Source organism: Canis lupus, chromosome 23, assembly GCF_003254725.2.
Source record: "Canis lupus dingo isolate Sandy chromosome 23, ASM325472v2, whole genome shotgun sequence".
Taxonomy (NCBI): Eukaryota; Metazoa; Chordata; class Mammalia; order Carnivora; family Canidae; genus Canis; species Canis lupus.
The window spans coordinates 29,487,225-29,500,976 of NC_064265.1; the positions used below are offsets into that span (position 1 = coordinate 29,487,225).

At 33.1% G+C, this 13,752-nt stretch overlaps 1 protein-coding gene across 6 annotated transcripts in view; it reads left to right on the plus strand.

The window, feature by feature from the left end:
• DNAJC13 (DnaJ heat shock protein family (Hsp40) member C13) overlaps positions 1-13,752 on the plus strand; it is a 117,476-nt gene that overhangs the window by 64,172 nt on the left and 39,552 nt on the right. For all 6 annotated transcript variants that reach the window (XR_007405308.1, XM_049099998.1, XM_049100000.1 and 3 more), the window contains 9 exons: positions 1,765-1,868; positions 1,955-2,114; positions 3,362-3,424; positions 5,263-5,364; positions 6,775-6,879; positions 7,673-7,875; positions 8,900-8,984; positions 11,442-11,596; positions 12,104-12,149. Coding sequence is in view for 5 of the 6 variants with exons in the window: in XM_049099998.1 (XP_048955955.1) it covers positions 1,765-1,868; positions 1,955-2,114; positions 3,362-3,424; positions 5,263-5,364; positions 6,775-6,879; positions 7,673-7,875; positions 8,900-8,984; positions 11,442-11,596; positions 12,104-12,149 (1,023 nt within the window). In the remaining variant the exon portion in view is untranslated. The remainder of the gene's footprint in view (positions 1-1,764; positions 1,869-1,954; positions 2,115-3,361; positions 3,425-5,262; positions 5,365-6,774; positions 6,880-7,672; positions 7,876-8,899; positions 8,985-11,441; positions 11,597-12,103; positions 12,150-13,752) is intronic.

A 13,752-nucleotide genomic window follows, 5' to 3' on the forward strand; every position in this document is an offset into this window, starting at 1 on the left:
CTTCTCCTTATTTTTTAGTCAAAACCCTTGAAGTCCTCTTTTCTCTTATATCCCAAATCAAGTTTGTCAACAAATCCTATTCAGTACACTTTCAAAATTTATCCAGAACCGGACCATCTTCTCTCTGTGGGGCTGTAGCAATATCTCTGCTACCCACTCGTCTCCCTTTAATCTGTTACCAACATAGCATTATGATCTTGTTAAAGTAGATCGTGTTATTTCTGTGCTCAGAGCCCTTTTGTGCTTCTATCACTTCCCATTTCATTTTGAAAAAGCCTGGGTTCTTGGGTTCTTCAGATGGCTTACAAGGTTGGTGTACCCCCTAGCCCTAAGCATTCTTTCTTTAATCTCATGTTTTACTACTCACCCTTTTACTCTTGCTCCAGCAACACTGACTTCCCTGGAAACACCAAATTCAGGTTCTTGACCTAAGGTCTTTCTCTACTTGCTAGAATATTCTTCTCCCCTAGATTAGTCTCAGAACTTGTTTCTTCCTTCAGGTTTTTAACTGAATATTATCATCTGGATAGGCCCTCCCTGGCCACTGTTTAAATATGGAGCCCTCAGGGGTATCAGGTTGGCTCAATTAGTTAAGCATCTGACTCTTGATTTCAGTTGAGGTCATAATCTCTGAGTTGTGAGATTGAGACCTGCATCAGGCTCCGCACTGAGCAGGGAGCCTGCTTGAGATTATCTCTCTTGCTCTCCCTCTCCACCTCCTCCTACCGCTATATTCTCTCTCTCTAAAAATGAATAAATAAATCTTTAAAAACACAGCCCTCTTTGTATATACATACAACTCCCTACATTCTCTCTCTCCCTCTCCCTTTTCCCTGCTTTATTTCATTCCATGGCACTTACCTACCACCTAGCTACCATGTATGTTTTACTTTTTTATCTGCTATTCCTATAAGGACAGTAATTTTTACGTTTGTTTATTGCTGTATCCTTGACTAGAACAGTGCATAGCACACACAGTATCTGTTTAATAAAAGTTGAATGAATTGAATGCTCAGTTTATAAAGTGAAATGGATACACACACACACACACACACATATATATTTGATTTTATATAGTTCATATTTTTAGAAATTAGTTTTTTTAGGCTTTGGAAAATGAATTTTAATAATTTGGCCAGTAGGAAATTCCTTTTTACAATTGCTTGCAAATCTTTACTTTAGACAAGTAGCCTGAGTACAGGTCAAAAGGTCATGGTGTTACCATATCCCCTGATCATCATGGACCACTCCTTCATCTATCACCTCCTTTGTATTCTTGGGTAATTTGACATGCAGAGAATGAATAAATAAAAATACACCATAAAGTGCAGTTCATGTGTTGGGAGATGAGGGAAATCCTGAGGTAGCTTGTGTGAATTGCACAAACTGTGTATGTGCAGGATCAACTTACTCCATAGTTGGTTGTGAGAAGGGAGTGAAACAGATTCTCTTAACAGTGTTTGAGCCTTCTTTCCCTTCACCCTTATTAGTACAATATAGTCCTGTGAAAGTTATCAGCAAGATTTACATTCATACAATTGGTATGTAATTTCAACTCTTTAACATTTAACTAAAATAAAATAGTAAGTTATATTAATAATAATGAATTGCTAGATATTTTAAGAAATGATGAATTTTTTTCTACTAAAGATGGTCTTACCAAGAAAGAAAAAAGCTCTAAACAGAATTTAAGAAGTGATTATGTGGAAACTGCCAAAACCTTCTTGTAAACTAAAATACTCTAATGTGCATTTATTAACAAAGGTTAAATATGAGTGCCTGGCAGAGGAAATCAAAATAGGAGACTATTACCTGAGATTACTATTGGAGGAAGATGAGAATGAAGAAAGTGGATCAATTAAGAGATCGTAAGCTATTTTTCATATCTTGTTATATTTGTTTTCACTGTTAGTTTCATGGCTAATTCTGTTGTGAACTTTTTTTTAAAATCTAGATATGAATTTTTCAATGAGCTCTATCATCGTTTCCTGCTCACCCCAAAAGTAAACATGAAGTGTTTATGTTTACAAGCCCTTGCTATTGTTTATGGCAGATGTCATGAAGAAATAGGACCTTTTACAGATACGAGATATATCATTGGAATGTTAGAGAGGGTAAGAATATCATTTAAGGAAACTATTAGATAGTGCATTTGGCATACTTGTTAAATTTTCAAAAATGAATATAAATTCTGTTTGATTACATTGTTACTGTAACGTTCTGCATGAGTTTTTTTGTAGTTTACCTTATACTTGATTAATTCTAAGTTAGATGAGTAGGAAAATGACTGCTGGGTTAGTATTTGTCCATGTCAGTTTATTTTTTTCAGTTGCTGCTTTTGAATGACTTTAGCGACCTATTTACCAATCTTTAAGTATGGATGAGCTGGACAGGTGTGTAAAAGAAGTAGTGACTATTTTGTATGTACATTTGGTTTCCACTTTAGAAAAATCTTAAATCATGCTAGCATATTAAATTTAAAATTGTGAAGATAATAAAACTTTAGAACTACAGTGATACCCCAAAAAAGAGAACCTTGAGTTAGCACATTTTAGGAAGTTTGTCCTTTAACACTTGAGCTTGCCTGGGGGAAAGAACATATTGACCCATTCATCTATTGTGCAGCTCAAATTTGAGTGTAACCTATTTGTTGCAGTGTATATACTTTGTTCTTTCACTTGTGCTTATATTATTCCTCTTAAATTTAACAATTTGAATGTCAGTGAACTGCCTTAGAACCATTCACCAATTTTTAAATGGCCATCAGTGCTTGTTATAATTATCTTAACTGTTAGTCATGCTTTATAGATTAGAAAACTGATGCTAGATAAGGTTATAAAACATGCCTTAGGAAATAACATAACCAGATGAAAATCCTTATTAATTACTGTTAGGCCAGATTGTACTATTGAATTTTAATTTACTGTTATTCCAGTGAACCAGAGTACTTATAGCATAGCCTTTGTATTTTTTAGACAAATATAAGTTTCCTTCTTGTGTTCTGCATGATGTTATTTGTATGAAACATCATTAATAATACTTTAGAATATTAATTGAGAAGTGTCATTTGGGGCAATTCTTTTATTGGTTTCAATTTTTATGTACTTAAAGCTATATACTAAAGTAATCTGTTGTTGACTTTTAATATATATGCTTTTCGAGGGAAATTAGACAAGTTATATAAAATTGCAGAGAATGCAGGACATTGAAGAATTATAATAATTGACTGTTTTCTCTCATGTTCTTGCTGTTTAAAAGGTGACATTATTTCTTATTGGTGGCGTTGATTTTGTCCATCAATGATAATATCTTAATTTGTATTTTTGTTCACTTCTGACTAAATTCTCATTTTTTTCAATAGTGCACAGATAAACTTGAACGAGATCGGTTGATCCTCTTCCTTAACAAGTTGATCCTTAATAAGGTACAGTATTTTTGCTTAAGCAGGCAGCTATTTCCAAATAAATCACATGAGTATATAACAAAAAAATTATTACAGCTTGAGTTAATTATCCAGACATGATTCTTTTCTTATCTTCTCCTTTTAGATCAGAAATCTCTGTGTGCTGTCAACTTCTGGAGTGAAAATTTTTTGCCAGATAGTCTCTGTACATTCTGTCCTACTGTTACAGATACTGAATAAATTAATAATAATAATATTCTAAAGGAAGAATAATGAGGGATGAAACCAATAGCTGATTTTACTTTAAGGACTCTTTAGGATTGGACTTTAAGTAAAATAAATGTTTGACATAAAATGGAAAGTTTTTAATTTATTCAGCATACATTTTTTTTTTTTCAGCATACATTTTGATGATAAGTAATTTCAAGATAAACTAGAGAGTCACTTTAGCTCTTCATATTCTCCTTTTTAAGACATTTTGATAGGCTCAGAGCTCTTGGGTGGCTCGGTTAAACATCTGACTCTTAGTTTCAAGTCAGGTTATGCATGATCTTAGGGTGGTGAGAACAAGCTCCACATCAGGCTGTGCACTCAGCATGGGATCTGCTTGGCATTCTCTCTCCCTCTCCTTTGCCTCTCTCACTTGTGCGCTTTCTCAAATATTAGCTTTTCTTTTTAAGAAAAAAATCCATTTTTTTAAAAAAGATTTTATTTTATTTATTTGAGAGAGAACGTACAAGTGGTAGGGGGTAGGGGCAGATGGAGAGGGACAAGCAGACTCCCTACTCAATGCAGAGCCCGACACAGGACTGGATCCCAAGACCTTGAGATCATGACGTGAGCCAAAGGCAGACACTTAAAATGACTGACCCAGGCATTCCTAAAATAAATAAATCTTTTTTTTTTTTAAAGGACATTATAGTAGGTTCATACTGGTTTGTTGTTGTTGTTGTTTTTTAAGATTTTATTTATTCACAAGAGACACAGAGAGAGTGGCAGAGACATAGACAGAGGGAGAAGTAGGCTCTCCATAGGGAGCCTGATCTGGGACTCAGTCCCCTGACCCGGGATCATGCCCTGAGCTAAAGGTAGACGCTCAACTGCTGAGCTACCCAGGCGTCCCAGTTCATACTGGTTTCTAACAAAAATTCATAGTTGTAAATGTAGCTTAATTCACAATTACATGGTGTTGCAGTGAAATCTGAACAAGTCTTTTATATCTTAAATCTTTGATGTTCTAACTTAGTTTTATTCTCACTTTTAGAAAATAATGCATATGTTTTAAAATGAAGTATAATTAATAAATCTTAGGAAAATGTAAATTATAATCTCTTCCAAACTTCTAAGAAATTGCCAGTTTTTATCTTAAGTTTATAAGAATTGGAACATTAAAAGGTTTTTAATATAACTGATTTTGTTTCTGATTATAGAATAATCTGGTTATTAACATAAAAACCTAGGAAAAGGCAGCATAATTTGAGAACCAGAGAATTTATTGTGGGTGTTAACTCCTTTCAGGCCTTGTTTATTTTTATTTTGTTTTGTTCAGAATATATTTAAGTAAAAATTCGTTAGGCAATGTCTTTGTTTTGCACTTTTCACATTTATCTAAATTCATGTTCCTTGAACACAAAGTCCTAAAACACTAAGTAATAATCAGTTGTATGTCAGTTTTTCCAAAGAGATTCTAAATGTTTTCAATAAATAAATAAATAAATAAATAAATAAATAAATAAATAAATAAATGTATGTATGTATGTATGTATGTATGTATGTTTTCTTCTTTGAGAGTCCTTTAGGTAATAATACGCATTGGAAAGAAAAATTTTCATTTAGGTAAAAGTGTTTTTGTCTTCCAGAGAAATGTTAAGGATCTCATGGACTCAAATGGAATTAGAATCCTTGTGGACTTGCTTACCCTTGCACATCTCCATGTAAGCCGAGCTACAGTGCCACTGCAAGTATGTATGCTTATCTAGATTTCACAAGTTTAACAGCCTCTGAGTATAATTTAGGATCCAAAAGAATCAAAAAAATTGACATGAAAACATGTCAAGATATGTGGCCATGAATATGGCCAATAAAAGTTAAAGTAACCATAAGCACAATCTAAAATGGATAGTGTTGATCCAGTTTTATTTTTCATGTGTCCCTTTTTTGTCTTTTAAAGTAACTATATCTCTAATATTACTTATTTAAAATTTAGACTGAATTTGTCAGTTATAGAATTAGAATTTAAAGCATTGACAGCCACTGAGAATACACTTTGCTTTTAGGAATCTGGGCCTCATAGAAACCAGCCAATAAGAGGATAGAGCTGCAAATCTCTACTGAAAGGCCTCTTTTGATACCTAATTTTAGAAGAGATTTATACCTAGCTCACTGGTGATTATTTTTGGTGTTTTGTTTTTGTTTAATCTCCTGGTTCAAGGAGATGTTCCATGTTAGCTTTTGGCTGAATTATGTACAAAAGTGCTATTTGAATATTCAGAATATGGCATTTTCTATTATCAGGTATAAATAAAGTAATTGTAATGCTTGTGTAGCATGACATTGTACTAGGTACTGTTCTGGTACATGATATATTAACTTTTTTAATTGCCCAGTGGCCCTCCCATTTTACAGATGAGAAAACTGTGGGACAGAGTAGCCAAGTGTATTACCCAAAGCCACCAGTTAAGGAACAGAACCAGAGTTAGAATCCAGATGTCTGTGCTCTTAACCACATAGCTATGCCTCTCTATATAAATCTAACCAAAAACTGGTAGTTATGAGGGTAGTTAAAACCTTGTTTTACTAAAATATATTAACTGCATAAAAATTTTATCTTAGGTTTTCATAAACATTGATATATAAATTGTAAGAATTATCTGTAGTGAGGGTAGTAAATTGAAAATGTTTAAAAGCAAAAAAAACCTTCCTTTTAGTATTTTAGCTCTTTGATCTCAGGTGCTTATTGAAACTGTTAGTTGGAGTGAGTTTTTTCCCTCAAAAACTTTAGTGTTTTTAGCATTATGGTTTAAGTTTAATGTTGTGTTTATTTATAAAGTTATTTGTAATATTCTTTGCTACTCAAGTTTTACTGTCCTCAGAATTTATTAGTGACAGTAGGATATATAGATGTCTTATAATTTAGCTTAGATTGCCAAGTGAATTTAGGCAGCTATTTATTTCAAATGCATATTAGTAAGGAAATAGATTTTTTTGGACTACTTGGTTAGACACTGGTTCTTAAAATTAAGGTCACCTGAAATTTAGGTGATTTTCCAAAGGAGTGTAAACCCAGGAAAGTTAGTTCTGTATTACTTTTTATGATATCTGCCCCCTTAGATTTCTGCCTTGAAAAATAACTGTATATTTTTAAAACTTAGAGCAATGTAATCGAAGCTGCTCCAGATATGAAAAGAGAGAGTGAAAAGGAATGGTACTTTGGCAACGCAGACAAAGAAAGGAGTGGCCCATATGGATTTCATGAGGTTTGTGTCTTAGAGAAACTTTTTGTGATGGTCTTTCTTCTTCTTATGCCCTTCTGCTTAGCATACATAGAGATGTGGAGTATTTTTAAACTATGATTTCAAGTACTATCATCAGGTCTAAGGGCTCTGTCATTCAATTTCCATATGAAGAATTAGATGGCTTGCAGTTCTAAACAACCACACATACATATAGGTGCACACATACACACAGTTATGTCTTCAAACCTTTTTGTTTATAAGCTGTTGTTACAGAGGTAGCACTTAGATTTTTAATAAGTTTTAAAGTAATAATAGCAATGGATTTCTTAATAGTTATAAGATATAGATAATTAAGGCTTTTCAAACTACAACGCTTCTATATGGAATAAGTAGGTAAATTTTATTATGCAGTCTGAAATTCACTGAAAATTGTGCAATTCAAGGGCAATTTCCATCTTAACAGCTACTGTTACTTGATCTTGACATCTTAGGCTCAGTTGGAATTTAGCCAAAGTTTTATAGAAGACCAAGCCCTCTACTTGTATATATCTTGGTCATTTTACACTCTGCCTACTGTTTTCATTCTTTCCAGTGTTCTTGATGCTCTGTAGGTTGGCCAACTAAATGGTTATTTTCTTATATTAGTAACCTATTTCAGGTTCTTGAAGACTTGTCAACAAAAGTTTGTTGTTTTTTGATAGTGAACTTGTATGTTTATTGTCGTAGTTCATGTGTTTTCCACAAAATAGAAAACCTTAGCAAACATCATTTGCTTCATTCATGTTTGTAGTAATGGTGCCTTCCATTGATTTAGATGCAAGAATTGTGGACCAAAGGAATGTTAAATGCAAAAACCAGATGTTGGGCTCAAGGCATGGATGGATGGCGACCACTTCAGGGAATACCTCAGCTTAAGTGGTGTCTGTTAGCCAGTGGACAGGCTGTACTAAATGAAACTGACCTTGCTACCCTTATATTGAACATGTTGATCACAATGTGTGGATATTTTCCAAGCAGGTAAAATGTAATTGCACATTTCCATGGTTAACAGGGACTCCAAAATACCTTGCTGTTTCCATTTATATGGCTGCTTCCTCAGTAACAACATGGGGATTACCCTGGTGATTTAGAGCAAAGATATCCATTTGTGACCTTGAGGAAATGCTGCTTTGAGTTTTGGAGCTTTTGAAACCTATAAAGAAATAATTTGCAAATTATATTGATAAAGTAGCTAAAAAATGACTTTCTCTGGGAGACTTCAAATAATGTTACCAAATCCAGGCTTACTCGCTGCACTCTAGCAACAGTAACAGTTGAATAAATATACTGCAGACTGTACACTGTAGTGAGTGCCACCAGCTCATCAGTCAGGTTAGCTCCTGGTAAAAAAGTTGATTCCAAGCCCACATCTTGCCCCATAACTTGTCCCACTTGACCAGTGAAGGTGAAAATATGTTATATAACTATTGCAGGGAACCTTTCAATCTTTATAAAATATTTATATATGTACATTTTGTGTATTACTCTTACTAGAGACCTTTTGTGATGGAAGTTACTGAGAAACTAGCAGTTTTATAACATTTGAGGCTTTTGTGGTTCCAATTCTCTTTAAAATTCAGATTGGACTTAAAAGCACACGGTATTTAGAAGGAATGTAGCATTAAAATTAAAGCTATACAGGGAAAATACTGAGAGTAGTTAAATTTATGCGACAAAGTTTGATATGCCCTTTGGGGGGAAATATCCTCTGACAATGTGTTGGGCAACACCAAGTTTAATCAATTAAATAATAAATAAGAGTCTTTGGCTCTTCTAGGGTACTGTTTTTCAAGGAAATCTTATGGAAGGAAATGAAGTCATATTAAGCAGCCAAATAGATTTAAACCAAAATACCTAATCATGTTCCCAGCTGTATGAGAGCTTAGTCTTCATTAACAAAAAAGTAAGGTAACATGCTTCATGCCTAGTAGAATGTCATATGCTCTGCACGTACAAATTTTAATAAATATATTAAATGTTGACCTTAGAAAATATTTTCTAGGGATCAAGATAATGCCATCATTCGGCCTTTACCCAGAGTGAAAAGACTGCTGTCAGATAGCGCTTGCCTTCCCCATATTATTCAGGTGAGTTACTTTTGTGTTCTCAAATTAGGAATAGTATTTTAAGAATCATTCTCCCTTACTCAATTTTGGTATGAGCGCTACCTAGTCTTTGTTGTATTGTAGTGTATTCCATTTCCTAAAACCTTGAACCCTGATTACGTTTATTTCACTTATTCCTAATTGAGTTGATACTCTGATTATACTGTGGAAGATTGCATATCCAAGAACATAAACATAGGAAGCCTCCAGACTCCAGAATTACTCTCAAAAAGTTTTATTTATTATGCATTCTTCAATCACACCGTTGAAGTTAGGAATCCTGGGAAGTACACCAGTGGCCACAGACATGGGCATGTGGTAGGTGATAGTCCAAGAAATAATCGCAGCCATATTGCCAGCTTGCCTCAGAGTTTGACTCTTTTCAGTTAAGTATTTTAATGAATAACAACTGATCTAATGCATTGAGTTGGAATTATGTAGGATAATGTATTTTTTTCTTCTTTTTTCTCCCCATTCTGCTCTTTTGGGATTAAGCTTTTTCTAGATTAGCATTAAATCCAAATAAATCAGGTCCCAGAGATTTCAGACCAGTGTTTCCCTCTATTAAATATCCTGTTATTAAATCTCAGTTTTATATTAACCACGCATGGTCTGACTTTAAAGTATTTGGCAGTAATTTGTGTTATTTGTATACATCAGTTGTACATTGATGTGAAAAGAATTACTTACTTTGTATATTTTTATATTCACAAATATGCAAGTGCCTATGTAAGTCACTGATAATGAACAAGTCTTCTGAAATATGACAGTGACAGTGCCCTATCAACTCCTGCCCACCCCACAACTTCTATTACTTAAGCATATCAGCATTTCCAAATTTGTATCTTTTCTGTTGTGGATCTGTTACACTACCTAAATGAAAAAGTGCTACAATTACTGTTTCTTGGAACCCATCATGCAGTCCAGCCTAGAGGACCATGTGGCTGTGTATGTGAGGGGGTACAAGGAGAGAGATTTGTTTTCAATTCTGGATGTGTAGATAAAGGCCTAGAAAATCTACCTCTCTCAAACATTTTTCCAAGTCTTAGGAAACTGAAAAAAAAAAAAAAAGTAAAAGCAAACACTGTTGAATTTCAGGTCAGAAAAGAATGACTAAAAAACTTGTAAGAGATGTGGTTGGCATAACATGAAGCTTTGGAGGGGAAGAGCCCATTTTAATTAAAAAAGTTTTTAGCAATATCTGAACAATTAAAATGATTTAGGAGAAAAAATTCATTGATAAGCCTACCTGTTCTTAATAGTATATACTGCCTTTTATGCTGAGTTTAAAAAAATATTTTTTTAGAAGCTATTTTTGTTTTTCCTTAATTTTAGAAGTCTAAGATTGAGTGAATGTCCTAGGTTTTCTGATATAGTTGTAATTTTCAAATATTCTTGAGTTTTGCCTGCTAGTTCCTATATTTTTATTAAAGTGATAGCAAGTCTTGAAATACAACTGCTGTTAAACTAGGGAAAAATCCTGTTACTGTATCTAGGTTTTTCCTCTGTAAAACATGTCATAGTATTTTAAACACTCAATCTAAATAACTTGAACAGGTAAAACAACAAAACACAGAAAAATCCAAATTATTAAAGACGTATAGCAATTCAGCCTTATAACTGAGTCTACTAACTTTGACTTCTTATTGTGAGCTAGTATTTACTCATACTCTAATTTTTTTACTGGTAGTGTTTGACCCAACGTTGGGAATTCTTGGGAAGTGTTTACAGAAAATTGAAATGCCACTTACATTAAGATAAAACTTATTAAATATCTTTATCAAGTGTTTATTCATAGTAATTCTATGGTTTCTTAATCACCCAGATTCATTGTGGTCCCAGGTAACTCCCTTTGGTACTGTAAGCTTAGATTTCTAGAGACATCTGCTTGGTACTTACTGACAGTAGTAGAAGTACCACTGGTATTTGGTTACCCATTTGCCTTCTACTTACACTTGTAGATCTGTTTTTTTAGTGCCATTAGTGTGCACTGATAGTTGTCCTCTGCTCTGCTCCTTGAGTTCTCCAGTAATCTTCAGAGAATGCCTCACATCCTGAAACTCTCCCAATGCATAGCTACTTTTCTTGTTTATTTTGTCGTTAACAAAGAAGTCCACTTAGGAAGATTTCTGCATAAGAAACAATTTTATCTATAGTTATGACAACATAGCTTCAGGTATCTTTGGACCTTTTCTGAATAAGTTTTGACCAATTCTCAATTAACGTTTTTCTCTCTGTGCATTAACTATTGTAAAATGAATTAATTTTCAAGTATCTTGAGTCGGGTAGACAAACAAGCTTACTAAATCCCACAGATTTTTATTTTCTAGCTTATTACATATAAGAAACTATAACTTCACATGAAATACATAAACCTAAATGATGTTATTGTGAGGTTTTTTTTTATAATCCAGTAACAAAAGCATTTTTTTTTTTTAGCTACTGCTGACCTTTGACCCTATCCTTGTTGAGAAGGTTGCGATTTTATTATACCATATCATGCAAGATAACCCACAGTTACCTCGTCTTTATCTTAGTGGAGTATTTTTCTTTATCATGATGTATACAGGTTCCAATGTGCTTCCTGTTGCTCGGTAAGAACTTTGATGAAAATCTTATTTAAAGTTATTTGAAATGTACATGACAGTTTTTTTTAATTGATTCTTTTTGTGAGTACATCATTGCTCTCATTACATTTTTCATTTTAAAAGCCATTTGGAAATAAGAATGGGGAAAAAATAACTCAGAATTGTGCCACTTTACCATATCTAACCTAAGAATTTATCACCATCTTTTAAAATATAGTTTTAGCAGATGTATTTAATATAACTACTTGTATTGCACATACAGTTTTACATTTTGTGTTTTTCTTCAGATTGGGTAATTTTTCATATTACTACATAATCTTAATATGACTATAATTTAAAAATCTTCCTAATTCATTTAATTTCTTGCCTAATTAGAAATTAAACAATTTGGAAATATGTATTTACAAGTGATCTTTAGTGGTTTTTATTTATGAAAAAAACTGATCTTTAGAATATTAAAGTTACTAAATTTAAATCAGTTCCCATATTTGACAAGTCATTTTTCTTCCCTAGATTTTTGAAGTATACTCATACCAAACAGGCTTTCAAGTCAGAAGAGGTAAGCCAGATTAATCATCTGAATATATAACTTAACACTGAATAAGCTATCTTAACAATGAGCTGTGTATGTTTACTAGATTGTAAGCATTTGAGGATAGGTACTGTCTTACTCATTTTTCACATTTCTTGTGGTGGTACTTTGCACATAGATTGTCTTAAGCTAGCGTTTATGATGAAAATAAGTGTTGCCCGTTAGACTTAACACCAAATTGTAGATATGAATTATAACTTGACACTGCAGTAAATATAACTTGTTTCCTTTGTGTAAAATTTAGATTAATAATTTTCATAAAACTTGAGTATATACCTGAATCTCATATAATCAGCTAAAATTCAGTTAAGACTTCAGCCTTCTTTTTGTTCAGATCACAAGGTGGCAGAAGTGCCAAGTTTCTCTTTTGAAGCTACTTAATTTTTTAGGTGCTCTCAAGTGTCCTTGCCATTTTACATTTTACTAGGGAAGAAAAATAGGAATCCAAAAAAGATAAGACTCATCCAGATAGCTTTGACAACCTGAAACCTTATACCTACATTTTACAGAGGTATTTATTGTCAAAACGTAATGGATTTTTCTAATTTAGTTAAGGTTCTTATGGAGCAGTGATGTTGAGAGCCCATTGAAAGCAGAAGAACAAACCAAAACCAGACCACTGTTGAGGAGACTAACCAAGGAATGTTACACATCTTTGACAGTGGGCACTAGACCAAACTTCATGTTTGCTAGAGCAGCCATTGAAGCCCTGGAAAATAATCTAATAATATTAAAGTGATGCCCATGGCAATATAATTTCCATAGCTTTTATACAAATAGAAAATGAAAATGTAAAAAAAGTTTTTAAAAAATTACTTTTAATGCTATCACAGTAGTGTAGCATTAGGCATTTTTTGGCATTCTTTTTTCCCCTTTTTTTTTCTGTGCAGTTCTGCCTATGTAATCTTTTTTTCAAGTTTTTAACATAGAAATGATACATTATTTCACCTAACAGTATTTTGAATAATTAGAGCAAAACTGTAACAGAACTCTAGATGCAAGAATTACCAAACAATAGTATTCTAAAGAGCAAAGAAAGCATTTCTTCATCCCAAATTTTAACAGATAGTGAATTTATGGCTTTTATTAACAAAAAGCTTTGGCAGTATTTATCATCTAATTTGTCTTGGCTCTAGGTGATAAAACCATGTCTGGGTTTATTTTTTTGTCTCTTTGTCACATCCTAGAGAAAAAAAAATTCTCAATTTGCCTAGAAGGAAAGAAGAAAAGTATTAAAGTCCTTAGGATTTTATTTCTATCAGGTAAAGAAGTGAGTTTTAAAATTTAGTATGATAAAGTATAATCATTATCCTGACTTCATTTGGCCAGCCAGAGAATATGAAGTCCTTAAAATAGTCAATTATAATTACTTTGAATAGATATTCTTCATCTAAGTGTCCACACTTCATGAGGACAGGCTTTTCAAGATGTTGATTTTATGGACTTACTTGTTTTTGAAAACAGAAGCAAGTACAGGTGAAAACTGCAACCAACAGTGTAACACAGAATAATTGATGTGGATCATTGCAGGATCTCTCCTTATATTGTCCATTCCTGTTACACATGGTTC